We start from the raw sequence: 26,763 nt of genomic DNA, 5'->3' as shown, positions 1-26,763 counted from the left end.
AACCTGCAGTGTTCATAGACCTCTGATGTCCTAATGCACTGGCACTGTCAAAGCAGCAAGGCAGTTGGCACTTCCTGGCATTCATACCAAAGCAATCATGGTAAAAGCACAGACTCAACGCTGTCTGCTTTGCAGCTGCGGCTATACATGTGTAGGAAGCCCTGCTGACCGGGCTTATTGAGGCTAAAAAAGGAAGAGGAAGTAGGCACCTCTGCCTGGCTAAGCGTAGACTCTCAGCCATTTTAGCAAGCTCCCTATAATCATTCATGGGATATCAAGGATGGCGATTTCCCAGGACAAAAAGAATGTGGTCCATTAGAATGTTTGGCGCGCTCAGACTCCAATAGTCCAAAAGTCTGTAATAGGTGTTTCCACCCATTACATTACCCTCCATTATAAAAGAAAGTCCTTGAGACAGTGCTGAGGAGCTTTATCAAAATGTTACCTAGAATGACAACAATTGGTTGTCATACCTTATTACCTGGCTTTCACAGGCTAGGCTAACCTACAAGAATAGGTTAGAGAAAGAAAAAGAGGTTAAGTGGTAATTTGATAGAGGATCATAACTGGTTCAGAATGGGAAACTTCTTGTTGGTGGATGATTCAAAGGATTTCATGATAGTGTTACGTACCACGTAACTGGGTTGCCAAACCAGCAGAAATGGACCACTTGTTGGAGTCTGGATTACTAGGAACTAATGAGGTTTTATTAAAGAAATAAGTAACACAGTACTCTAATCGTAAGGATATAAATGCAACAGGTTAGCAACGATAATACACACATGTACACAGAACTAGGGTAATAGGAATCAAACCAAGCTCTATCGCAGTCTAGGGGTAAAATGATCAGTCTTAAGTGACGCAGAGTTCAGTTCAGCTTAGTGCAGTTCACAGTAATTGCTGTTGTGCCGTTGGAGAGAGAGGGAGGGAGGGGGATGCAATTTGATTCAGGCAGACCTTTGATGTCTTCACAGTTGGTTTTGGGCGGACCCTTTTATGTCTTCTATCCCGCTGTGGTCACCGACTGTGACCCCTTCGTTCCGGATACGATCATTCTTCCGTGGTGAACCCAGCAGCCAGGCAAGGGCGGGCACACACATCAGGTTCCCATTGATTGTACCTTTACATCCTGTGAGCCTATGGTCGGTTCCCGCGAACTGGACCTCCAAACTACCACCAACTTGTGGGGGCACACCGCTCTTTCCAGGGTCTTGTTATCTCGTGATCTCGTGGTGTGTCGTGTGCCTAGCGAACCTGCTCTTTTTATCCCCCTGCTTGGGTATCGCCTGTCCATCAAACTTCAAACAGTTCAGGTTCAAAGCAACCGGTCTGACAATATTCTGAATTGTGTTTCTTTTCCGTTAATCTCTCTCTCCTCTCTCATTAGCATTTTGAATGTTTCTCCATTGTCTCTCTTATCTCTCTCATTAGCATCAATCACCCAATAACTTGGTTTGGCATCACAATAGTTACAAAAAACATACTCTAGCACAATGCCCTTAAGCCCACAATGTTGTTCTTAACTAATTAAAATAGTAATTGGAAGCTTATTAAACTAGTCCCCTCTGTCTACAGAAGTCCATATGCCTCCATTCTTTCCATACGCATGAGCCTATCATATCTGCCTCCACCACAACTCCTGGCAGTGCATTCTATTCATCCAACATTTTCTGTGCAAAAAAAAACATACACCCTCCCATCTCCCTTGAATTTACCCCATTTCACATTAAATGTGTGCCTTTTGGTATGAGACATTTTCACCCTGGGATAAAGATGCTGATTATCTATTCTACACCTTCTATAATTTTTTTTACATTTTTATCAGCTCTCCCATCAACTTATTCTGCTCCTTAGAAAACAACCCAAGTTTGTCCAAGCTCACTTTGTAGCACATATCCTCTAATCAACATCCTTGCAGACCACTTTTTGCACCATGTCCAAAGCTTCCACATCCTTCCTATAGTGGAGTGGTCATTGTGTGAATGGTCAGGCTTTGCCTCAAAAGGCTTTGGTGAGAAGAGTTGAAGACTCTAAGTACTGTAAGTTTCTTGTAAGTTTTTGTTTCTTTCCTTGTCTATTAGTACATAGCTAGTGCAAGGAGAATGGGTCCAGAGTTAGTGATATGTTCTTCGTGTGAGATGTGGGAACTCCAGGCAACCTTCAGTTTTCTTGATAACTACATCTGCATGAGGTATATTGAGCTGCAGTTCCTTAGAGACCATGTTGGATGATAAAATTTATAGCATTGTTGCCAAATTTGTGAATGATATGAAGATAGATGGAAGGGCAGGTAGTTTTGAGGAAGCAGAGTGACAACAGGACATCTTAGACCGATTTGGAGAATGGGCAAAGAAGCAGCAGATGTATCATAGTGTAGGGAAGTGTATGGCCATGCACTTTAGTAGAGGGAATAAGGGTATACATTATTTTCTAAATAGTGAGAAGATTCTGAAATCAGAGGTGCAAAGGGACTTGCGAGTCCTTGTGCATGGTTCCCTAAGGTTAACTTGCAGGTTGAGTTTGTGACAAAGAAAGCAAATGCAATATTAGCATTAATTTTGAGGGGATGAGAATATAAAAGCACAGATGTAATGTTGAGGCTTTATAAGGCATTGGTCAGACCACGCTTGGAATATTGTGAGCAGTTTTGTGCCCATTATCTAAAAAAAAGATGGGATAGTTTAGGAGAGGGCCCAGAGGAGGTCATGAGAATGATTCTGTAATGAAAGGTTTAACCTATGAGGAGCGTTTGATTGCTCTGAGCCTGCACTCACTGGAGTATAGAAGAATGAGAGAGAATCTCATTGAAACCTATAGAATGTTGACTGGCCTACATAGAGTGCATGTGGAGAGGATGTTTGCTATAATGGGGAGTGAGCACCACAGGGCACAGATGCAGAATAAAGTAATGTCCCTTTAGAACAGAGATGAGGATGAATTTCTTTGTGTTGAGCATGAGGAAACTTCATTGGCCTGGACCACTGTGAAAGCCAAGTAATAAGGTATGTTTAAAACCATGGTTGATAGGTTCTTGATTAATTGGGGTGTCAAAGGTTTAGGTGAGAAGACTGGAGAATGGGATTGAGAGGGATAATAAATCAACCAGATAGAATGGCAGAGAAAATGTGATGGGCCAAATGGTCTCTAGCTCAATTATTTTTCACCCTCCCCTGGTGTTGCCATCATGTCCACGTGGACCTCCTTGGGTGATAAGCCCTTGAAGCAGAAGTAGCCAATGACTGCATGAAGGCTGATGTTTCTCAGACAGTGTTTACTTCCAATATTCAACAGAAATACCACAAAAGTTATTAACTTCAAACTTTCTGCATAATCACTCAAAGAGTTGAACTGCACATTCATGTAACAAGAGCTGTATAACTCATCTCCTTCTACCTTAGGCCACAAACTTATCAATCAGCCCTCAACCCCCTATATATACATACACATACATATATACATATACAACCCTGAGTTTCATTTTCTTGTGGGCATACTCAACAAATCTATAGATGAGTAACAAAATAAGAGCAATGAGAGATGAAACGGAGTGGCAGAAGACAACAAACTGTGCAAATGAAAATATAAATATAAATACACAGCAATGAGTTATGAGATCATCAGGTGAAGAGTCCTTGAAAGTGAGACCATTGGTTGTGGGAACATTTCAGTGATGGGGCAAGTGAAACTGAGTGTAGTTATCTCCTTTTGTACAGAGCCTGACGGCTGAGAGGTAGTAACTTTTCTTCAACTTGGTGGTCCAAGACCTGAGGCTTTTGTAGCTTCAACCTGATGGCAGCAACAAACAGAGAGCATGACCTTGGTGGTGGGGATCACTGATGATGGATGCTGCTTGCCTACAACAGTGTTTCATTTAGATGTGTTCAATAGTTGGGAGGACTTTACCCATGATGTACTTGGTGCTTGGCTGAATCCACTACTTTTTGTAGGATTTTCCATTCAAAGGCATTGATATTTCCATACCAGACTGTGGTGCAGCCAGACAATATACACTCTACCACACTTTGACATTTTGAAGTAATGAACTTCAGTTAATGAATAATGGAGGGGCTAGAATTGACTTCATTAATTTTTCCTCCAACTTTCACCCTGCCCTCAAATTTACCTGGTCCATTTCCAACACCTCCTTCCCCTTTCTTGATCTTTCTGTCTCTGTCTCTGGAGACAGCTTATCTACTGATGTCTACTATAAGTCTACAGGCTGTCACAGCTACCTGGACTATTCCTCTTCTCACCCTGTCTCTTGCAAAAATGCCATCCCTGTCTTGCAATTCCTCCGTCTCCGCCGCATCTGCTCTCAGGATGAGGCTTTTCATTCCAGGACAAAGGAGATGTCTTCTTTTTTTAAAGAAAGGGGCTTCCTTTCCGCCACCATCAACTCTGCTCTCAAACGCATCTCTCCCATTTCACACACATCTGCTCTCACCCCATCCTCCCGCCACCCCACTAGGAATAGGGTTCCCCTTGTCCTCACCTACCACCCCACCAGCCTGCGGGTCCAACATATAATTCTCCGTAACTTCCGGCACCTCCAATGGGATCCCACCACCAAGCACATCATTCCCTCTCCCCCTCTTTCTGCTTTCCACAAGGATCGCTCCCTACACAAATCCTTTGTCCATTTGTCCCCCCATCCCTCCCCACTGATCTCCCTCCTGGCACTTATCCTTGTAAGTGGAACAAGTGCTACACATGCCCTTACACTTCCTCCCTTACCACCATTCAGGGCCCCAAACAGTCCTTCCAGGTGAGGCAACACATCACCTGTGAGTCGGCTGGGGTGATATACTGCGTCCGGTGCTCCCGGTGTGGCCTTCTTATATTGGAGAGACCCGACTCAGACTGGGAGATCATTTTGCTGAACACCTACGCTCTGTCCACCAGAGAAAGCAGGATCTCCCAGTGGCCACACATTTTAATTCCATATCCCATTCCCATTTTGATATGTGATTCTATGGCCTCCTCTACTGTCAAAATGAAGCCACACTGAGGCTGGAGTAACAACACCTTATATTTCGACTGGGTAGCCTCCAACCTGATGGCATGAACATTGATTACTCTAACTTCCGTTAATGTCCCTCCACCCCTTCTTACCCCATCCCTTATTTATTTATTTATCTTTCTCTCTCCCCCCCCCTTTTTTCTTTCTCTGTCCCTCTCAGAATCATTCCTTGCCTGCTCTCCATCTTCCTCTGGGTTCCCCTCCCCTTTCTTTCTCTCTAGGCCTCCCGTCCCATAATCCTTCTCCAGCTCTGTATCCCTTTTGCCAATCAACTTTCCAGCTCTTGGCTTCATCCCTCCCCCTCCTGTCTTCTCCTATCATTTCAGATCTCCCCCTCCCCCTCCCACTTTCAAATCTCTTACTATCTCTTCTTTCAGTTAGTCCTGACGAAGGGTCTCGGCCCAAATCATCGACTGTACTTCTTCCTATATATGCTGCCTGGCCTGCTGCATTTCAGCATTTTGTGTGTGGGGCTAGAATTGAATGTGGTTCTCTGGATGTAATCTAACAAGAATCTTATAAAGTTGCAGCATAATTTGCTGACTGAAAAACTCAATACAGCCTCTTTTTTTCTAGTCCAGATGAAGGGTCTTAGTCTAAAACATCAACTCTTCATTTCCCTCAAGGTATAAAAGTTCCTACAGCATTTAGTGTGTGTGTTGCTCCAGATTCCTGTGCTTTTTTAAAATCAACTTTAGAGATCTATGGACTTGACCCCAAGATCCCTCTGTATGTCAACACTTTTAAAGGTCCTGTCATTAACAGTATATTGTGCCTTAACACGTGATCTCTCAAATTGCGATGCATCATACTTGCCTAGATTAAACTTTATCTGTTACTTCACTGCCCATAGCTGCATCTGATCTACTATATATCCTGCTTATAACCTTTGGCAATCTTCCCACTATCTGCAACACCGTCAGTCTTTGTATCGCCTATGAATTTACTAATTCACCCGTCCAAGTTTTCATCCAAATCATATGGACAGTATATATTTGATATGCTTTGTTGGACATCTTATTAAAATCCACGTGTACAACATTCCCAGCTCTAACTTCACCAGTCACGTTCGTCACTTCCCTGAAAAGCTCAGTCAAGTTAGTTAGACATGACTAGCCCTGCTCAAATAGTAGCTCCTCAAATGCTTATCAATCCTATTCCTATGAATCTTCTCCAATAGTTTCCTACCCCTAGCATGAGACTCACAGATCTGCAGCTTCTATGATTGTCCTTATTTCACTTATTGAACACAGAACATTAGCCCTCTGCATTCCTCTGGAATCTCACCAAGTAGCTGAACAGAACACAAAGGTCTTGAATTCAGATTTAAAATTTTGGCCAAAAGAAAATAAGTGGCACGCAGGCAAAATCACTTTCATTTATCGAGTGGACGTGTTCAAAGTTTTCAGGTTGTTGGAAGAGAAGCACTCAGTGTCTTCAAAGAGAATCGGAGAGAGTCCTGAGAGAAAATATTTACAAAACTATAGGTGAATGGAACTTCTAGCATGGATCTACAGAGAGTCTGCATTTGCTCAACTTCTTGAAAGGCCTCTTTCTGTGCTATAACAATTATAATGTTTCTAAAGGATAAAATTAGATGTTTAAATAGATTTTTTTAAAATCACCAGCTTATGCATCAGTTGTAAGTAGGTTTTTAACAGCATAACCTTCAAGTTATCTCCTATTAAACTTTCAAACAGCCTTGGCTATCCACATTTTTTTTGTATTTTCTTAAAACTACATTGGAAATTATTTTTTTAAATTTTCAGAAAAACGTGGTCCCATTTCTCTCAACAATATCAAACAAGATAATTTACACTGTTCTGGAAACTCAGTTATAAACAGCAGCTCTTTTTGAAAAGAGCTCATGTCTTCTCTTGAGTTTCTCCAGTTATGTTCTTGTTTTTCTTCCATTCTAATATCTTGGTTCTGCTTAGATCAATGCCATTCCAAAATAAGGAAAACTCTTGCACAGCAATGACACAAAATGCTGGAGGAACTCAGCAGGCCAAGCAGCATCTATGGAAAAGAGTCAACAGTCAACAGAGTAAACAGTCAGATGCTTTGGATTTCCAGCATCTGTAGATTTTCTCATGTTAGTAAGACTCTTGCACATGTTCGAAAATAGTAGGAATTTAAGCACCAGAGTTATTCGACTGTGGATATGAGATTTATTTTTTGTAAATTTTCTGTTGGATAGGTGATGCCAAAAAAAGGCCCAAAGCTATTTGCTGTGCTCTAGGTTGTGATGTTCTTTTATTCTAAAATATGGGATTCTTGGATTTCAAGCAGCTTTGCACTCTTTAAAAACGTAGTAATTCATATTGTCATTTAGTAAATGTTAATCTAGTGATATGTCACTTAGGGTTCGAAAGGGTCACCGGGTAGTCCTGGTCCTGCTGGCAAAGACGGTTCTGCTGGTCTGAGAGGACCACCAGGAATTCCTGGACAATCTGGTCAACCTGGCAGCAAGGTAAGTAGTTTGATTCTTGCCCTAACTTGTATGGAAATTGAACAGCAGGTTCACTATTATTCATGAAGTTCAGGTTAGAGAATGATCTTTTTGATTAAGCTAATTCTTGGGACCCTTTGGTTAATTACTTTTCGTGAAATTATATTTAGTCTTTTATTAATTTCAGAAGAAGATGCTCTGACATTTTGAAGTAATGAACTTCATTTAATGAGTAAAAACAACTACTGAAAATCTGCTTGGGCCGATTGTTCACAAGTGATCTTTGTTACCAGTTTAATCCAGCATTGTTTTACATTATACTAAGGAAATTTCCTATTATGTTTTAGGGTGAAACTGGTCCCAGTGGCCTCCCTGGCCGAAATGGAAACCCTGGTCCTAAGGTTGGAGCAAAAGGAGCTGAAGAATTGTGTATAAATTGTATATTTATTTTCTGATCAGTGCTGACTATTAACGTTGATGTTCTGAATGATATAGGGTGAGCGGGGTGAGCCTGGGCTACCAGGGTATCAAGGCTCAGTGGGGGCTCCTGGACCTTCTGGTCAGCCTGGTTTATCTGGCAAACCCGGTGAAAAAGGTTCTGGGGTAAGTTTGGAATCTTAAACTGCATCATTGGAATTATATTTGGAATTGATAATTAATTGAAAATTTCAGCATCTAAGAGTATTCTGACATATATATATAAGCAGTTGGTAATTATGTTTGATTTTTTTGAAGAAAACAATGAAATGTATTTAAATATCTGTCTGAAACACATTACCTAGTACAATGTAATTGCTCAAATAATGTTTCAAAGAATGTACAAAGTTTAAGATAAGTATCATTTTAATTGCATTCAGGTATGTATATCAAGTTCCCTTCGTGTCAATCAAGAAGCAGCTTGAGTGGCGTGAGTCCTTCACCAATTCAATAAACCTCTAAAATAAGGCTGCAATGGGACTGCAATGTTTTCCTGTTAATGTCACCTCTGGATATAAAAATATAAATATTGCATATATTGGAAAACTGAAATAGAAGCAGGAAGTGCAAGAAATACTTAACAGGTCAGGTAGAATCCTTAGAGTATGGAGCAGAGTTAACACTTCAGGCAGATGAAAATTGATGTGAAATGTTAACTCACTCCATAGATGCTGCCTGACCAAATGAGAAATTTCTCTTTTTATCATAGGTTAGCACTTATGGCTAATACTGGCTAGCATTTACATTACCCTGGTTTCTTGATTTGAAAGAAAAAAAGATCCTGAAGTTTTTTGAAAAAAAATCATTCACAGCATAAGAAAATTGCATTCAATGCCAACATCCTTCACCATTATTGTCCCTAAATAGAGAAGATTCTATCTCATTGACAGATATGGTGTTACATTAAGATCAGAACAGGTATAATCTCAAATTTCTTTCCCTGAGGATATTAATGGAACAAGAGGCATTTACCATATTAGTGCAACTATTAAGAAAGACCCTTTCTTTTTTTTTAATCCCAAGTTTATTTAATTATTTGAGTTTGAATCTCAGTACCTGAGGAATTTAAATTAGTATCACTGGTCAAGGATCCAATGCTCTGCCTGCTGCTTTGGTATTTTACCAGAGAATATGATAGCATAGGGGTTAACAACATTCAGAGAAATTTCAGGTATGGAATGAATTTGAGTCTGATTCTTCTTAATTTCAATATTTTTTCTTCCTTCAATATCTTTCAGGGTCCTCCAGGTCCACAAGGTCCTTCAGGCTTAAATGGGGCACGTGGGCAGATGGTAAATCAGTTGAGGTTACTTCTTCAAAACTGCTTTAACATAGAAATTTTTAATAATGCTCTGTTTATTGAAATTGAGTCATATTTTTTCAAGCCCTGTGACCTAATGACTGTGCATTTTCCAGGGCCCACCAGGTGTACGTGGTGAAAAAGGTCAAGATGGAAAACCTGGTATGTTTGGTTTGAAGGGTCACCAAGGAAGGCCTGGTTTTCCCGGTTCCCCAGGGCCTCCTGTAAGTATTTCATGCATTGGTTCAATTCATGAGAAGTGTCAAAACTGTATGTTTTCAAAATTAATTTGCATGTAGCTTATTCACCCTAGAAAGATTTGATGCTCTGCAAAGTAGAGACACAATTGACGAATCAGGAGCAAGACACAAAATAGTTGTCTCCACCTATTGCCTCCCAGCCTCTGTTACTATTTCCACTCTTTACCCCTTCATTTGCCTATTGCCTTTGCTCACCAGGATCCATCTATCACTTGCCAGCTCTTGCTAAACTGGTTACCGTCATTTCTTTATAATGCCTGTCTCTCCTTATCATTCAGCCCAGTTGACAAATCTCAATCTGAAACATTAAGTGTTCTTTTCCTTCCACTGTCCTTGCCTGACCTGCTGTGTTCCTCCACCATTTTGTTGTTGTCACTATTTAATATGCGTGATCCACAAATTAGATCTTCAAATTTGGTTTCCCCCCTGTGATAGTTTCATGTTCTGAAGTATGATGTACAATTGCTTCAGTTGAAATTGACTGCAACTAGAGATCAATGGTTAATGGTGAAAGGTGAAATATTCACTGGGAAAATTGAGGGGAAACTTCTTCAATCAGATAGTCATGAGAGTGTGGAACGAGCTGCTGGTGCAAGTGATGCACACAAGCTTGGTTTCAATGTTTAAGAGAAGTTTGGATAGATACATGGATGGTAGGGGTATGGAGAGCTATGGTGGAGATGCAAGTTGATGGGACTAGGCAGTTTAAATGGTTGGGCATGGACTAGATAGACTAAAGGGCCTGGTTCTGTGATGTACTTTTCTATGACTCTAAGTTTCCTCCATACTAGGTATGGGTATCCACCAAATGCAAATTATAGAGTACAACATCTCAACTCCAGAAATAACATAACGAGCAGAAGTTATTAGTACCAAATGGATTGTATTTAAGTAGTGGGTCAAGACTTTCTATCGAAGCTGGTTTTCACCAGAGATTTTCGTCATCATCTCCCAATCTTTCAGCCGTATTGGAAAAAATAAATATTTTCTTTATATCTAGGGTAATACTGGGGAACCAGGTCCAAGTGGAATTCCTGGAGGTCAAGGTCCAAGAGTGAGTAAAATGATCAAAGTTTACAAAAATTATTATTATTAGAAGAAACATGAATATTGATGATCTTTTCATTTGTTAAGATAATGGGCTCAGACTGTTAATTTCACTATTACAAAGATTATTCTCTTACTATTTTTGAAGTATGGAAAATATTGCATTGTGATTTGAAAGGCAAATGCATAATCAATTTACATTTTTGGAGAAGCGGAGGGATATGGGGTTATATAGGCAAGGGTCATTAGGTGACCAGCTGTGAGTTTGGTGCATTATTCAAACTAATCATCACTGTCAATAATTCATAAAATATGTCAGGGACAAAAGTTCGTTTGATTTAGTAGATATACTGTTTGTTAATTATTCCAAGACCCTCTTTTTCATGACTGCTACTGCTGGTATTTGTGGGAAAATTAATGTTCATACAAAATCAAGAGAAGTAATTGACTACAGTTCATCAGTAAAATGATTCAATGGATTGAGTTCTGTAATTTTTACCCATCGGCTGCTGTTTGGTACCATTATCACTTGTATTGCCGGAAGCTATTCTTCCTTTTCCACCTTTAAGGCCAGACTCACCATCTTCTTTTATAGCAAAGCATGTTCACCCTGCTTCAATTGAACAGTAACTTTGACAATGACTCTGTTGCAACGAATGAGGCGTACCCAAGCGCAGGACACAGGCATGGAGATTTAGTTAGGATGCAGACGCGGGCATGAGCGTTGAACAGCAGACAGGAGGAAGAGCAGGAAGGCAGGAGACAAGCAGAATTTATCTTGACATTGAGAGACTGGGTTTCACAGGTAAACTTCAGAACTGGAGTGGAACTTAGAAAACTGATCTTGACACGGAGAGACAGTTTCACAGATAAATCTCGGTACTGAAGCAAAACTTAGGACACACAATCCTAAGTGGCTGGGAAGCGTTAATTACCACATTGCAAAACCAACAATCTGGCAACTAGTGGGTGCTAAGCTGGGGTTCTTATGCTGCAGGTCTTGATGAAAACCAGGTGTGTCGTCATCAAAGGGAATTAGGAGAAATGGGGAATTAATGGTCGGGACTGTGACAGACTCCAAAAGCACAAAGTTTTCTCAAGCTCTTTTCCTCAATATTATAAATGAGGGGCCAACTTTTTTAAGCAGGCAATGGATATTTGGCATGAGCTGCTAGAGGAGGTAGTAGAGGCAGATACAATTATGTTTTAAATGACAGTTAGTCAGATACATGGATGAGAAAGGTTTTGAGGGACATGAGCCAAATCTGACTCTCTCAGGCAGTGTTCTTGGTTAGCGAGGACAAGTTGGGCTGAAATGTCTATTTCTGGGCTGTAAAACTCTATTGTTCTATAATTACCATGGCAGTTAATGTACTACAGAGACACTGAGGAATGCCCTGATTTATGGTCTGTCAGGTCTATGAATGGTTTTAGGGGCTGATTCAGTGTTACATTGCACTAGTCAGAGATAAAAAGACTTATCAGACTTTGGAACAATTTGACAATTTGTGTTGCCCAGTCCCACCAGTGCTTCATTGTTAGTACATACTCTTCTTGTGTCTGAAGACCATAAGACCAATCTACGTTAGGAATATACTGCATTTATATTTCGTGGATGCAAAGACGGTTGTTATGCCCCTTGGAGGTTTGGCAATTGTTTCAGAATCTGCTGGTTGCCGATTCTCTGAGATCCAAACTGAATGAGGTAGGTGGCTTCCCTTAATAATTATAGCAGTCACCAAGGGGAAGAAAAGCACAAAAGTAAAGCCATATTTATGTTGTCAAAAAATGAAAAAGTACTTGTGTTGTAATTCATTTTGATCAGAATTATGTGCAAATTATTAGCTGTACTTTTTTAGGATGTTAATCTGCTGCTCAACCTTCTGATTATTTTTAAACAATCATCATGCCCATTTTCATATATAGCCATAAAAGTTTTTGCATTGACTCTTCATTTTTTTTCCTGCAAAAGTTTATTTCCTTAAACTTATGCACGGAAATAAAGGATTCTGTTTTCAAATCGCATGCCATTTTTGCTGACCAATACAGTATACAGCAGCCTCAAGCTCTAAATATCTTTTGGAATCTGTTTTTTTCTCGTTGTGATCTGCCAGTTATAATTTGGAATTAGATTCTTGGCACTGAGCTCAATGGTCCACTGGTTTTAGAACTTTGGTCAAGAAGGTATCCTCTACTCCATACAGATCGCTCTCTAAAGCCAGAGATTCAGCATTGAACATCTACAGACCTCTCATATGCAGTATCCTTAGACAATTCCAGATGTAAAATATCTGTCAGAATCTGTCACAGTTTCTCCTTGAAGAAATGCATGGACGCTGCAGTCCATGAGGAAATAGGATGATTCCAATTATAATCTATCTATTTAATAGAATAGCTGGTGCTACCAAACAGTGCGCTGCTTACTATTAAAGGGTAGCTGTGAAACTGTATTGTACTAATTGCACACTGTGATGCTCGCATTCAGATTCTCTAACTGAATTTTAAAATGTTTCAAGGGTCCAAGTGGTCCACCTGGCCTCCCTGGCAAAGATGGTAGCAGTGGCTTTCCAGGTCCCATTGGGCCTCCCGGTCCACGGGGTACACGTGGAGAACCTGGCTCCAGTGTAAGTATATATATGGATCATAGCCCAAAGGTGGGGAGCATTATGAACTTGTACGGCCAGCTCTAGATATTTGGGGAAAAAAACAGATTTGTATCTGTGAAATGCAACTATTGATCAGAAAAATAGATTACTGGAGATGAAAGCCGCTGGAGATCACAATTTATTTTGTTGTAATTCAGAACAGAGAGGGAAGCTATTATGATGCTGTCTTTGTACTATAGCCAATCAAATGGTGGGAAGGCAACAGAGAAATAAATTTGAAGATAAAATACAGAACTATGTAAGAAAGCTAGGGATAATCGGGACTTCAATTATCTGCTACCTGAAGTTTGTCAATCTGAGCGACTGCCATCAAATCCCAACTTCATCCAACCATTTTGTAGCCTATTGTTTACTCTGCAAGTTGTTTTTGGCTGGTCTGTCTTGTAAAAGTGTATACAAAGGCAAACCCTTGTGTATTCCTGTACACTGGAAAATATTCTAAAGTTCTTGATGGAAGAGTTAGAAAACAGTTCTTAACTTTGAATTACAAGAGGAAATAAACTAAATAGTTTTGTAGGAACAAGTGTTGCATCTCCGGGGGCGGGGGGGGGGGAGGTGGGGGGAGTTGCAGGTAACTGGGCAAGAAATGAATGAATCAGAGAGTCATGGAAAGCAGGAAGTGGTGGGGATGTAGTAGGCAGTAGTAGGATCTTGTTAGATTTGGAGGAAATGTTGAAGAATAGCTAGACCTGGAGGCTGGATGACAAGGACAAGTCTCCATTCTGTCTGGTGGGAGGTAAGGTAGGAATAGAAGTGAGTGAGATCTCCATCAACTGCAGTAGAAGGGAAGCCACGTTTCCTGAAAATGTAGGACATTTCTCATGTCCTGGGGTTGGAAACCTCATCTCATGAGCAGCTCGTGCAAAGACAGTGAGTGAAACGAATGGCACACAAGCATGTGAAGGGAGCTGTAGCTGTGGGAGTCTGTGTGTTAAAAGTGAATGTCAGTAGATTGTCTCCCAAGTCGGAGACAGGCAGAGCCAGAAGGGGGAGTTGGGTTTTAGAAGTAAAGTTGAGGGCAGGGTGGAATTTTATAGCGAAGCTGATAAAATAGATTAGTTCTACCCGAGTGCAGCAGGCAGTACTGATACAACTACCAATGTAGTGTGATGCCAGACTAGGCTTGGAACAAGGACTGTTCCCTGCAGCCAACAAAAAAAAGCGGGTGTATTTAGTGCCCACGTAGCTGTCCTAGGCTACATCTTTAATATGTAGATAGCATGAGGAACCCAAAGAGAAGTTGTGCAGGGCAAGGACAACTACTGCCAGGCAGATAGTGCAGCAGAACTGGTTGTGTCTTTGCTCCAGAAAGAAGCAGGGGGCCACGTAAGCAGAGTTATGACGGTGTATTGGGTATACATTTCAGTAAGTGAAAGAAAGAAGTCAGCAAATTGTTAACAAAGCATTTTAAATATCTTCATTAAGTAGAATGCAAATGCAAAACTGGGGCTAAACATTCAGAAAAACATAGGTACCAACTGAAATCATATCAGTTATTGTTATCATATTTCATAAAAGAAGTTCACCCTTTGGAGAGAGTACAAAGATGAAAAAGTTCATCTGAGTGAAAAACTGAAGTTGGTCACTTAAAGCAGAATAAAATGCTCAATGTTTTTAATGTTTCTAAGATAGGGACATGTTCGGCACAATTTTGTGGACCGAGGGGCCTGTATTGTGCTGTAGGTTTTCTATGATTCTATGTTGCTGGATCTATTGCAAAAGTAAATGAAAATGTAAGGACTTGTAGGACGGTGTTGTTGTGAAAGCAAATGATGCATTTTACTGTATATTTGATGTAAATGTGAAAAATAAAACTAATCTTTAAATCTTTGCAACCCCATCATGACATGCAAATAGGATTGAACTTTGTAGAAAAGCAACGACTTCTGAAAGATTCTGGAATGTTGTTTTAAAAAAAAAGCATGGGGGAATCAATTTGCACAGAGCCAGTTCTGACAAATAAGCATGTATAATGGAAGAACACTTGCTTTAAGTGATGCTCTTTTAATAATATACACTCCACTTCCACTATCTAAAATGCTACAAGTAATGTCTGTGTTTAACAAACCATCCAAAAGGCAGCAATTCAAACTGTCCAGTATCATTTTAGTTCTGAACTAGTACGTCAGCCTAAGTTTTTTATTCTCAAGACTGTGGTGTAAATCAAACACAATAATCTGATTGAGAATAAGAGCACAGTTCAGAGTCTCCAGCGGCAGAAAAGCAAGTGAGCAGTTCAAAGGTAATTGGCAAAATGTAGGTATCAATGTGAGGAACTATCAGTTTATGTGGCAAGTTATGATTGCATGATAGAGCAGAATTAATAGCAATATTAAAAAGTGAGTCATGTAAATACTTGAGGAAATACATATAAAGTTGATGAAAGATCAAGGGTGTGTGTTTGTCGACTTGGACTGAATAATTTCTTCAGAATGGTTTTGTTTTCTGATATTTCCAAAATTCACAATAACTTACTTTTTATTTGCATAGACTGTTCCTTTACAAGTAAGTTTTACTCCCTAGGGTCCTCCTGGTAAAGATGGACCTATGGGACTTCCTGGTCCACCAGGTTTACCTGGCAACACTATTTACCCACCACAACCAGAAAAGGGCCAGATGTACTGGAGTGCCGATCAGGCTGGTGAATCTGTGAGCATTGCTGAAATAATGGCTACACTGAAAAGCCTGAAGAGCCAAATGGAGACTGTGCTGACACCAGATGGATCACAGAAAAGTCCAGCACCCAGCTGTCGTGATTTAAAAATTTGTCATCCAGAATTCAAGAGTGGTAAGCATGTCATTTAAAGAAATAGTAGTATAATAATAAATTGAATCCTCTAATTTATAGAAATGTATGTTTGAAAGTATGATTACAAATAACATCTATTATTACAGTTAATAGTTCATACCCTATGTAATATTGGACTGGAAAAGGCCCACTGGTCCATTAAGTCCATCTCAATTATGGCAAGTCTAGCCACCTGTGCCTATAAAGCATTGCTGGTTGGTAATACCAGCGCATTGTACCGTGCTTCCACAATTTGATTTCAGTTACAGGTCCTCCCCCAGGTTAGGAACACCCAACTTTATGTGTAACTAGTACAAATGAAGAAGCATTTGGAAAATTGGCATGAAGTATTTGATAGCTGTTGTGGGGTTGCAGTCATCTTCTTCTACCCTGGAACTCCTCATTTTGGTCCGAAGTAGGCAAGAGATCGATGACTTAGTAACAGAAAACTTTCTCCCTACAATTACTCTGGCCAAGAAGTGTGTTATGTTCATTTATTTTATATTTAATTTTCCTTGTATTTCAATAAGGTCACCTCTCATTCTTCTAGATAATAGACCTAACCTCCTCACTTTGTTCTTATATGACAGGTTTGACACCCCAAGAACCAACTGGGTCAATCTCTGCTGTACTTCCTCTGTAGAAAGTATAATTGAACTTATTAGAAAAAAAGACCAATGTTCTATGCAAAACCCAAGATGTGGTCTCACCAAGGCACTATATAAATGCAGGGAGACATATTATTACCCAAATCTACAAGTCAACAATCTATTTTCCTAATTGCCTGCTGCATCTACATATTAGATCTCACTGGCTTATATACAAAGATACAAGGTTCCATTTGAACATCTCACTATTTGAAAGGCTGTCAGCATTTCTGTTATCTGCTTCCAGAGAAAAAACCTCCCTCCTCCCCAGTGCACTCCACCTATCATGTTGTTGCCCAATCAGTTCGCATATCTAGCATGTCTATATCTCCTTTGCATTATTAGTTCTCATTCTTCCTCTGAGAGGAATTTAACCTTTTTGTTTTATTTTAATTAAAACATTTGTATCATATGAAGGAAAGTATCACATTCTTTATCCATTAAATTGCTTTAAATCCAGGCCTGACAGCACAGTAACAGTTATGGTTTCACATTCACAAAACAGGAGAGTACTGGATTGATCCTAATCAAGGCTGCAAAATGGATGCCATCAAGGTACACTGCAACATGGATACTGGTGAGACCTGTGTGCTTCCCAATCCCAGCAACGTCCCTCAGAAGAACTGGTGGGCAAGCAAAGAGAGTCACAGCAAGAAGCATGTGTGGTTTGGTAACTCCATGGATGGTGGCTTCCATGTACGCTAAGTCAAACTGTTGTATGATAACCATAATACTTAGAACTGGACAAAGTAACAATATTGGAATGCATGTATGTTTGGCATCTGTTGCCAGGTTAATTAGAATGTGTTTCAGTACAATACATAATTTGGAACTTTTATTACGTTTTTTTCTGAGCACAAATATCTTCATTGTGATTCCATAGCCTATATAATGAAAAAGAAATATCAGGCCTGAGGCACAAGTTGGTTAACAGCTATTTGGGAGAATAGGGAGACTAAATTCTCTTCCAAAATTTATGGTTAAGACTTTTCATTCTTTTATAAAACTTGGTCATTATTTTGTTCCATAAATCAAAATAATCATTTCTGTTGTATAAGATAAAGACTCACTCACTGTCACTGTCTCAAAAGCTGAATGCTAGCTCTATTGGTGACACCCACTGCTTGAGAATGAATACATTTAAACATGGATTATTATTGAACAAACTCATTGTAAAATGTTTTGTTTCCACAGTTCAGTTACGGTTCTACTGGAGTGTCTGAAGATATTGTTGAAACCCAAATAGCATTTCTTCGAATTCGATCTACTCAAGCTGTCCAGAATATCACCTACCACTGTAAGAACAGCATTGCCTACATGGACTACGAGAATGGAAATATTAAAAAAGCTTTAAAACTGATGAGCACAGCTGATGTTGAACTCAAAGCAGAAGGAAACAGGATACTCACATACAACATCCTGGAAGATGGTTGTACAGTAAGTAGCATAAAAGATAAGGCGAGGTAGATGGGCCGTATTATACCACTACAGTTTTTAAATCCATTTCAAATGAAAGGCTTCTATTCATAGAGCATATTTACTTGAAGTGTTATTATGTCAGCAACATTGCTTTCAGGGTGAAAATTAAAAGCTGCACTTTTCTGTTTGCCTACAGAAGCACACAGGAGAATGGGGCAAGACTATCTTTGAATATCGAACACGGAAAACGATTCATCTACCCATTGTAGACATTGCACCCTTCGATATTGGTGGCAAGGATCAGGAATTTGGTGTTGACATTGGGCCTGTCTGCTTTTTGTAACACTGAAGATAGTTTGAACAGTCACTTGCAGCACATAACCAAACTGCACTTAATTTGCTTATGTTTGAAGCTACCAGGATGACAAGTTCTAAATCACTTGATTGTTTGGATGGAAGTTATATGACATATCAGAAAATGGAATAAAATAACAAAATGTCACAGGTGTACAAATAACTAATGCTCTCTGGTACTTAACGCTGGGGTGAAATCAAATGTAATTTTACAGAGCACCGAACATTCCCAGTAGCAGATTTGACCTCGCCCTTCTTTCTTATTAGGAGTGTAACTGCATTTAAAACTTACCCAGCTTCAACTACCTCACCACGGACAGAAACTGGGATAAGTTTGATGCTCCCAAGAAAATATTGCACGAGATGGGTATCTAAAGCCTCCGTCTCCAAAAATGTGGCTAAACACTTCCAGAATCAATAAATTTGAGGATGATTCAAGATGAAGTGCAACAAGTGAAAATATGTTCATTTACTATTGAAGTATGGCAGCACATCTATTACAAATAAATTGTATAAAGTACCTTATAATTAACTGGTGTGTTCAGCCATTTGTCTACTGGTGCTTATACCTTGAGAAAATGTTGCCTTAAAACTGGTGCTATTTTGACTATAACATACTAAAACCTTGAAATTTCTTTTTCAAAAACTTCTAGCTTTTGCAGTAATAGTTTCTACAGGTCTCAAAATTATGAATCCATTTCATTTATTCACTGAACTGTGCAAGATTATCAGTAAGCAGCTTTGTGAGCTATTACTGAGATAAAAGGTTTCTTCCAGTTTTGATTTATACATATACGTAACATGAATCAGGTTTTTTCTATAACAGTGTTTTGAATACTTATGTCATAGATGAAACAAATAAAGTGTCTAAATAAAAAAAATTGTTTTGATTTACTATTTCAAAATTAATTACACTAGGAATGTTACAACGAAGGGTTTGAATTGAATTGACTTTGTTACTTACATCCTTCATATACATGAGGAGTAAAAATCTATGTTACGTCTCCATCTGAATGTGCAATGTGCAATTTATAGTAATTTATAATAAATAGTATGTACAACAGGACAGTCAATATAACATAGAAATACAATTGTATCGGCATGAATTAATCAGTCTGATGGCCTGGTGGAAGGAGCTGTCCCAAAGTCTATTGGTCCTGGCTTTTATACTGCAGTACCATTTCCTAGTTGGTAGCAGCTGGAAGAGATTGTGGTTGGGGTGACTCAGATCCCCAGTGATCCTTTTTACACAGCTGTCTTTATAAATGCCCTGAATAGTGGGAAGTTCACATCTACAGATGAGCTGGGCTGTCCACACCACTCTCTGCTGAGTCCTGCGATTGAGGGAAGTATAGTTCCCATACCAGGCAGTGATGCAGTCAGTCAGGATGCTCTCAGTTGTGCCCCTGTAGAAATTTCTTAGGATTTGGAGGCCCATACCAAACTTCTTCAACCGTCTGAGGTGAAGAGGCATCGTTGTGCCTTTTTCACTACATAGCCAGTATGTACAGACCACGTGAGATTCTCGGTGATGTGTATGCCGAGGGACCACAGTCTCTGAAGGTAGGAGGACACCTAGATAAGGAGATTTAAGAAGATATATACAAGTGTTGCATTTAGTGTGGCTGGTGCTAAAAATATTCTTAGTGTATGGTGGCCACAAGTGTGCAGTTTTCTTAGGCTGTTGGCTAACTAGTGTTGTACAGTTTTAACAACTCTCTGCTTTTCTGGTCTATGGTTCAGCCACTAAATGAAGCACTTGTATATATCTTCTTAAATCACCTTATCTAGGTGTTCTCTTACTTTCAGAGGCTGTGTACATTCACCAAGGGCATAAAGCAATTTACAGGGAAATTGGAATCTATCAATTGTCACCACAGTAATTGAACCTCCATGTAGACAGCACGAACAAATTGACAGCTGTCAATGGGAAAAGAAAGATGTTGACTAAAGGCTCCAGGCAATCCCTGTGTTACACTGGGGGCTGGTGGGGTAAGATGTGTGGGTGTTGTTGGGTGGGTGGGAGGGTAAGGCAGAGGATTTGCATTACTAAAAGAAGTGTCTGCAGTGCAATATCTGTAATACAAAGCTATATTACCTATGCATATTTTAAAAAACATTACCACTAGACTAATTCCAACCAGTGAAGCTCCCTGCTTATAACTTTTCACACACCGATCCAGGTACCTTAAATGTTCACTCACTTTGGTTGAAGGACCATTTTCCATGCTGTCTTCGACTCTCACTCTTAAATACAAGATTAATCTATGAAGCCATCCATTGAAATTTCAACAAAATCCCCCTGAACAATCTAACCTTCTCCCAGAGATGTGCTCGGAAGTGAACTCTTGCTTGAGTTAGAGTCTGACCACTTGAGAACAGCAGCAGGATTTTTACCGCAGCCTCCAGGGGAAAAGGATGTATGGTAGGGAAATTATTTTTGATAACCTTAAATGTTACGAGGTTTCTGCTTTTGCCATAGTATCAGGCCATTCAGGGGGAGAAATTTTGCTCAGACCCTAATTATTCTAACAATTAGCAGGTCCAACCTTCCCATGAACTGCTTCTCTGAGAGTGAGATTAGTGTGCAAACTTAAAGCACACGGTATTGGGGGTAAGGTATTGGTGTGGGTGGAGAATTGGTTAGCAGACAAGAAGCAAAGAGTGGGAATAAATGGGACCTTTTCAGAATGGCAGGCGGTGACTAGTGGGGTACCGCAAGGCTCAGTGCTGGGACCCCAGTTGTTTACAATATATATTAATGACTTGGATGAGGGAATTAAATGCAGCATCTCCAAGTTTGCGGATGACACGAAGCTGGGTGGCAGTGTTAGCAGTGAGGAGGATGCTAAGAGGATGCAGGGTGACTTGGATAGGTTGGGTGAGTGGGCAAACTCATGGCAGATCCAATTTAATGTTGATAAATGTGAAGTTATCCACTTTGGTGGCAAAAATAGGAAAACAGATTATTATCTGAATGGTGGCCGATTAGGAAAAGGGGAGGTGCAACGAGACCTGGGTGTCATTATACACCAGTCATTGAAAGTGGGCATGCAGGTACAGCAGGCGGTGAAAAAGGCAAATGGTATGCTGGCATTTATAGTGAGAGGATTCGAGTACAGGAGCAGGGAGGTACTACTGCAGTTGTACAAGGCCTTGGTGAGACCACACCTGGAGTATTGTGTGCAGTTTTGGTCCCCTAATCCGAGGAAAGACATCTTTGCCATAGAGGGAGTACAAAGAAGGTTCACCAGATTGATTCCTGGGATGGCAGGACTTTCATATGAAGAAAGATTGGATGAACTGGGCTTGTACTCGTTGGAATTTAGAAGATTGAGGGGGGATCTGATTGAAACGTATAAGATCCTAAAGGGATTGGACAGGCTGGATGCAGGAAAATTGTTCCCGATGTTGGGGAAGTCCAGAACGAGGGGTCACAGTTTGAGGATAGAGGGGAAGCCTTTTAGGACCAAGATTAGGAAAAACTTCTTCACACAGAGAGTGGTGAATCTGTGGAATTCTCTGCCACAGGAAACTGTTGAGGCCAGTTCATTGGCTATGTTTAAGAGGGAGTTAGATATGGCCCTTGTGGCTACAGGGGTCAGGGGGTATGGAGGGAAGGCTGGGGCGGGGTTCTGAGTTGGATGATCAGCCATGATCATAATAAATGGCGGTGCAGGCTCGAAGGGCCGAATGGCCTACTCCTGCACCTACTTTCTATGTTTCTATGTCATTCCTGTTTGTTCTCTCAGCTTATTCACTTCTTTCCAAGTCTTTTGCCGCAATGTAAGAATCCCAGCCGAATAAGCTTTTCCTTCAATTATCATCCTTCCTGGTAACATCTTTCAAAATTTTCAGCACTCTCTCTGTGGTGCTAAAATATTCTTCATGTATGGTGGCCACAAGTGTGCTGTTTTCTTAGGCTGTGGGCTAACTAATGTTGTACAGTTTTAACATCACTTCAACGCTTTTCTGGTCTATGGCTCAGCCACTAAATGCAACACTTGTATATATCTTTTAAATCACCTTCTCTAGGTGTCCCCCTACCTTCAGAGCCTGTGTACATTCACCAAGGACATTAAGCAATTTACAGGGAAATTGGAATCTATCAATTGTCATGAATTTCCTGAGCCTGTTTTCTCCCCTTCCTAATAGAATTCTAAGTAATGTACTGATATTGTTAGCCTAGAATACCATCATCCTCACTGACAATCTTGAAGCCAACAAACTTATAAGTTTACCCAAATAAACACATCTGCAGTAGGTGCACCGAATCCCAGCTCCTGAGAGAACAGATAAGGAACCGGAGCTACAGCTCAATGACCTTCAACGACAGAGTCTTTTAAGAGACCTCTGGATGGATAAATGGAGCTTTGAAAAATAGAGGGCTATGGGTAAGCCTAGGTAGTTCTAAGGTAAGGATATGTTCGGCACAGCTTTGTGGGCCGAAGGGCCTGTATTGTGCTGTAGGTTTTCTATGTTTCTATACATCTGTGTTTTCTAACTCATACGGGAGAATGAAGTGATAATAGACAGGAGCTACAGGGAGGAAGTCAACCCTAGGTTGCAGGAGACAGGTAACTGGGTGCCTGTCGGGAGGAGGAGGACGCACAGCGAGCGCAGAGCTCACCTGTGGCCATTCCCCTCAATAATAAGTATACAAATTTAGATAGTATTGAGCGGATGACTGACTGGGGGAGCCACAGTGACCAGGTCTCTGGGACTGAGTCTATGACTCAGAAGAGCGGAGAGGTAAAGAGGACTGCAGTGTTGATAGGAGATTCCTTAGTCAGAGGAAGAGAGACAAGGTTCTGTGGGCGTGAGAGGGACACCTGGATGGTGTGGTGCCAGGTTCAGGAATGTCTCAGATCGGGTTTATGGCTTCCTCAGGGGTGAGGGTGAGCAGCCAGAAGTCTCGTGCATATATTGGCATCAGTGACATCGGTAGACAAGGTGAGGAGCTCCTGAAGAGAGATAGAAAGCTGAGAAACAGGACCTTCAGAGAGTAATTTCTGGATTGCTGGCTGTGCCACATGCCAGTGAGCGTAAAGATAGGATAATTTGGCAGGTGAATGTGTGGATGAGGAACTGGTGCAGATGTCGGGGTTCAGATTTATGGATCTTTTCTAGAGAAGATATGACCTGTATAAAAGGGATAGGTTACATCTGAACCCAAGGGAGACCAAATTTTTGGGCAGGTTGGCTAGACTTGTTTAGATCAGTTTAAACCAATTTGTCAAGGGGATGGGAACTGGAGTGATAGTGCTGAAGATGAGGTAGTTGGTTTACAAACAGAGGAAATGTGAAGTGATATTTCCAGCATGAAGAGGCTAACGATAGGGCAAAATTGAGTCAAAAGAATGAATTGTAATGTAAAAGGAGGACTAAATCGAAAAGAGTGAATACAGGATTGAAGGTTTTATACTTGAATGTGCACAGTATATGGAAAAAAGTAGATGAACTTGTAGCTCAGTTACATATCAGCATGTATGATGTAGGCATCACTAAATCATGGCCCAAAGAAGATTATAGCTGGAAGCTTAATATCCAAGGATACACATTGTATCAAAAGGACAGGCAAGATTGTTCTGTTGGTAAAAAATGAAATCAAATCATTCGAAAGAGGTAACATAGGGTTGGAAGGTGTTGAATTGTTGTGGATAGAGTTAAGGAACTGCAAGCGTAAAAAGGTCCTGATGGGAGGTTGTATACAGATCCCAAACAGTAGTAAGGATGTGGTCTACAAATTACAACAGGAGATAGAAAATGCATGCCAAAAGGGTAATGTTACAATAGTCATAGAGTATTTCAATATGCAGATAGATTGGGAAAATCAGGTTGGTGTTGGATTCCAGGACGGGGAGTTTATAGAATGCCGATGAGATGGCTTTTTAGAACAGCTTGTGGTTGAGACCACAAGGGGATTAGATATTCTGGGTTGGGTGTTGTGCAAAAAAACGAAATTGATTAGAGCTTAAGGTAAAAAAAAACACTTCGGAAAAAGTGATCATAATATGATTGAATTCACCCTGAAATTTGAGAAGAAGAAGCTAAAGTCAGATGTATCAGTAATGCAGTGGAATAAAGGGAATTACAGAGACATGAGAGAGGAGTTGGCCAGATTTGATTGGAAAAGAACACTGGCAAGGCTGACCACAGAGCAGCAATGGCTTGAATTTTTGGATGAAATTCGGAAGACATGGGATGTAGACATCCCAAAGAGTAAGAAGTATTCTCAAGGCAAGATGACACAACCGTGGCTAACAAGAGTAGTCAAAGCCAACAAAAAAGCTAAAGAGAGGGCATATAATAGAGCAAAAATTAGTCGGAAGTTAGAGGATTGCGAAGCTTTTAAATACAAACAGAAGGCAAATAAAAAGTCATTAAGAAGGTAAAGATGGAATATGAAAGTAAGCTAGCCAATAATATTAAAGAAGATATCAAAAGTTTCTCAGATACGTAGTGTAAAAGAGACTCAAAGGTGGATATTGGACTACTGGAAAACGATGCTGGAGAGGTGCTAATGCAGAATAAGGAAAGGGTGGAAGCTCTGGATGTCAGGGGTCATGAAGTGTGTGAAGTTACCATAACTAGAGCGAAGGTTCTTGGGAAACTGAAAGGTCTGAAGGTAGATGTCACCAGGACCAGATGGTGTACACCTCAGGGTTCTGAAAGAGGTGGTGGAAGCGATCATGGAGACATTCGTAATGATCTTTCAAGAATCACTATGTTCCGGAATGGTTCCAGAAGACTGCAAAATTGCAAATGTCACTCCACTTTTCAATAAGGGAGAGAAACAGAAGAAGGAACTTATAGACCAGTTATTCCAACCTCACTGGTTGGAAAGATGTTGGAGTTAATTGTTAAGGATCTAGTTTTGGGGTACTTGGAGGCACATGATAAAATAGGCCGTAGTCAGTATGGTTTCCTCAAGGAAATATCTTGCCTGTCAAATCTGTTGGAATTCTTTGATGAAATAACAAACAAGATAGTCAAAGGAGAAGCATTTGATGTGTATTTGGATTCTCAGAAGGCCTTTGACACAGTGCCACACATGAGGCCGCTTAAAGAGCTATGAGCTCATGGTATTACAGGAAAGATTCTAGCATGGATAAAGCAGTGGCAATTGGCAGGAGACAAAGAATGGGAATAAAGTGAGCCTTTTCTGTTTGGCTGCCAGTGACTAGAGGTGTTCCACAGGGGTCTGTGTTGGGAACTACTCTTTTTACATTATATGTCAATGATTTGGATAATGGAATTGATAGCTTTGTTGCAAAGTTTGCAGATGATATGAAGATAGGTGAAGCAGCAGGTTGTTTTGAGGAAATAGGGCTGTTCCAGAAGGATTTAGACAGATTAGGTGAATGGGCCAAAGAAGTGACAGATGGAATACGGTGTTGGGAAGTATATAGTCATGCACTTCGGTAGAAAAAAGTAAAAGGGTTGATGATGTTCTAAATGGAGAGAAATTACAAAAAACTAAGGTGCAAAGGGATTTGGAAGTCCTTGTGCAGCACTCCCTAAAGGTTAATTTTTAGGTTGAGGCTGTGGTGAGGAAGGTAAATGAGATGTTAGCATTCATTTTGAGGACTAGAATATAAACGCAAGCATGTAATTTTAAGACTTTATAAAGCACTGTTGAGGCTTTATTTGGAGTACTGTGAGCAATTTGGAGCCACTTATCTTTGAAAGGATATGCTGAAACTGGAGAGGGTTCAAAAGAGTTTCATGAAAATGATTCTAGGTTTAAATGGATTGTCATATGAAGAGGGGTAGATGGCTGTGAGCCTGTATTCACTGGAATTTGGAAGAATGAGGGGTGACCTAATTGAAATCTATCGAATGTGGAGCATATGTCTCCCATGGTGGGAGAGTCTAAGACCAGAGGACATTGCCTCAGAATAGAGGGATGTCCTTCTTAGAATGGAGATGAGAAGGAATTGTTTTAGCTAGAGAGTGGTGAATCTGTGGAATTTGTTGTTTCAGGCAGCTGTGAAGGCCAAGTCTGTACGTATATTTAAAGAGAGGTAGATAGAATCTTGATTTGTCAGGGCATGAAGGGACACAGGTTGGGGAGAAAGGTAGGAAATTGGGGCTGAGAGGAAAAATGGATCAGCCATGATGAAATGGTGTAGCAGATCTGATGAGCCAAATAGCCTCACTCTGCTCCTAGATATTATGGTCTTATGGTCTTAATGCCCCCCTTTTCACTTTATCTTAATGTACACCTGCAAAGACAAACTTAATGAATTCAGCACTCCTGCAGTTTCAATTTTTGACCTTGCGGGGTTTTTAATTTCACGACTAACTTCAAATAGCTTTTCAATATCCAT

General features: G+C 40.3%; 1 protein-coding gene across 1 annotated transcript in view; it reads left to right on the top strand.

The window, feature by feature from the left end:
* LOC134348515 (collagen alpha-1(III) chain-like) overlaps positions 1 to 19,294 on the top strand; it is a 132,405-nt gene extending 113,111 nt beyond the window's left edge. The window contains exons 41-51 of the mRNA XM_063052003.1: positions 7,386 to 7,493; positions 7,820 to 7,873; positions 7,968 to 8,075; positions 9,188 to 9,241; positions 9,366 to 9,473; positions 10,510 to 10,563; positions 13,073 to 13,180; positions 15,746 to 16,010; positions 17,163 to 17,353; positions 17,852 to 18,094; positions 18,273 to 19,294. Of these exons, the coding sequence (XP_062908073.1) occupies positions 7,386 to 7,493; positions 7,820 to 7,873; positions 7,968 to 8,075; positions 9,188 to 9,241; positions 9,366 to 9,473; positions 10,510 to 10,563; positions 13,073 to 13,180; positions 15,746 to 16,010; positions 17,163 to 17,353; positions 17,852 to 18,094; positions 18,273 to 18,419 (1,440 nt within the window). The 3' untranslated portion in view covers positions 18,420 to 19,294. The remainder of the gene's footprint in view (positions 1 to 7,385; positions 7,494 to 7,819; positions 7,874 to 7,967; positions 8,076 to 9,187; positions 9,242 to 9,365; positions 9,474 to 10,509; positions 10,564 to 13,072; positions 13,181 to 15,745; positions 16,011 to 17,162; positions 17,354 to 17,851; positions 18,095 to 18,272) is intronic.
* Positions 19,295 to 26,763: the final 7,469 nt, after the last annotated feature.

This window comes from Mobula hypostoma, chromosome 6, assembly GCF_963921235.1.
Source record: "Mobula hypostoma chromosome 6, sMobHyp1.1, whole genome shotgun sequence".
NCBI classification, from domain to species: Eukaryota; Metazoa; Chordata; class Chondrichthyes; order Myliobatiformes; family Myliobatidae; genus Mobula; species Mobula hypostoma.
Note: the sequence above shows the minus strand (reverse complement) of the source record. Positions and strands in the feature narration are given on the sequence as shown.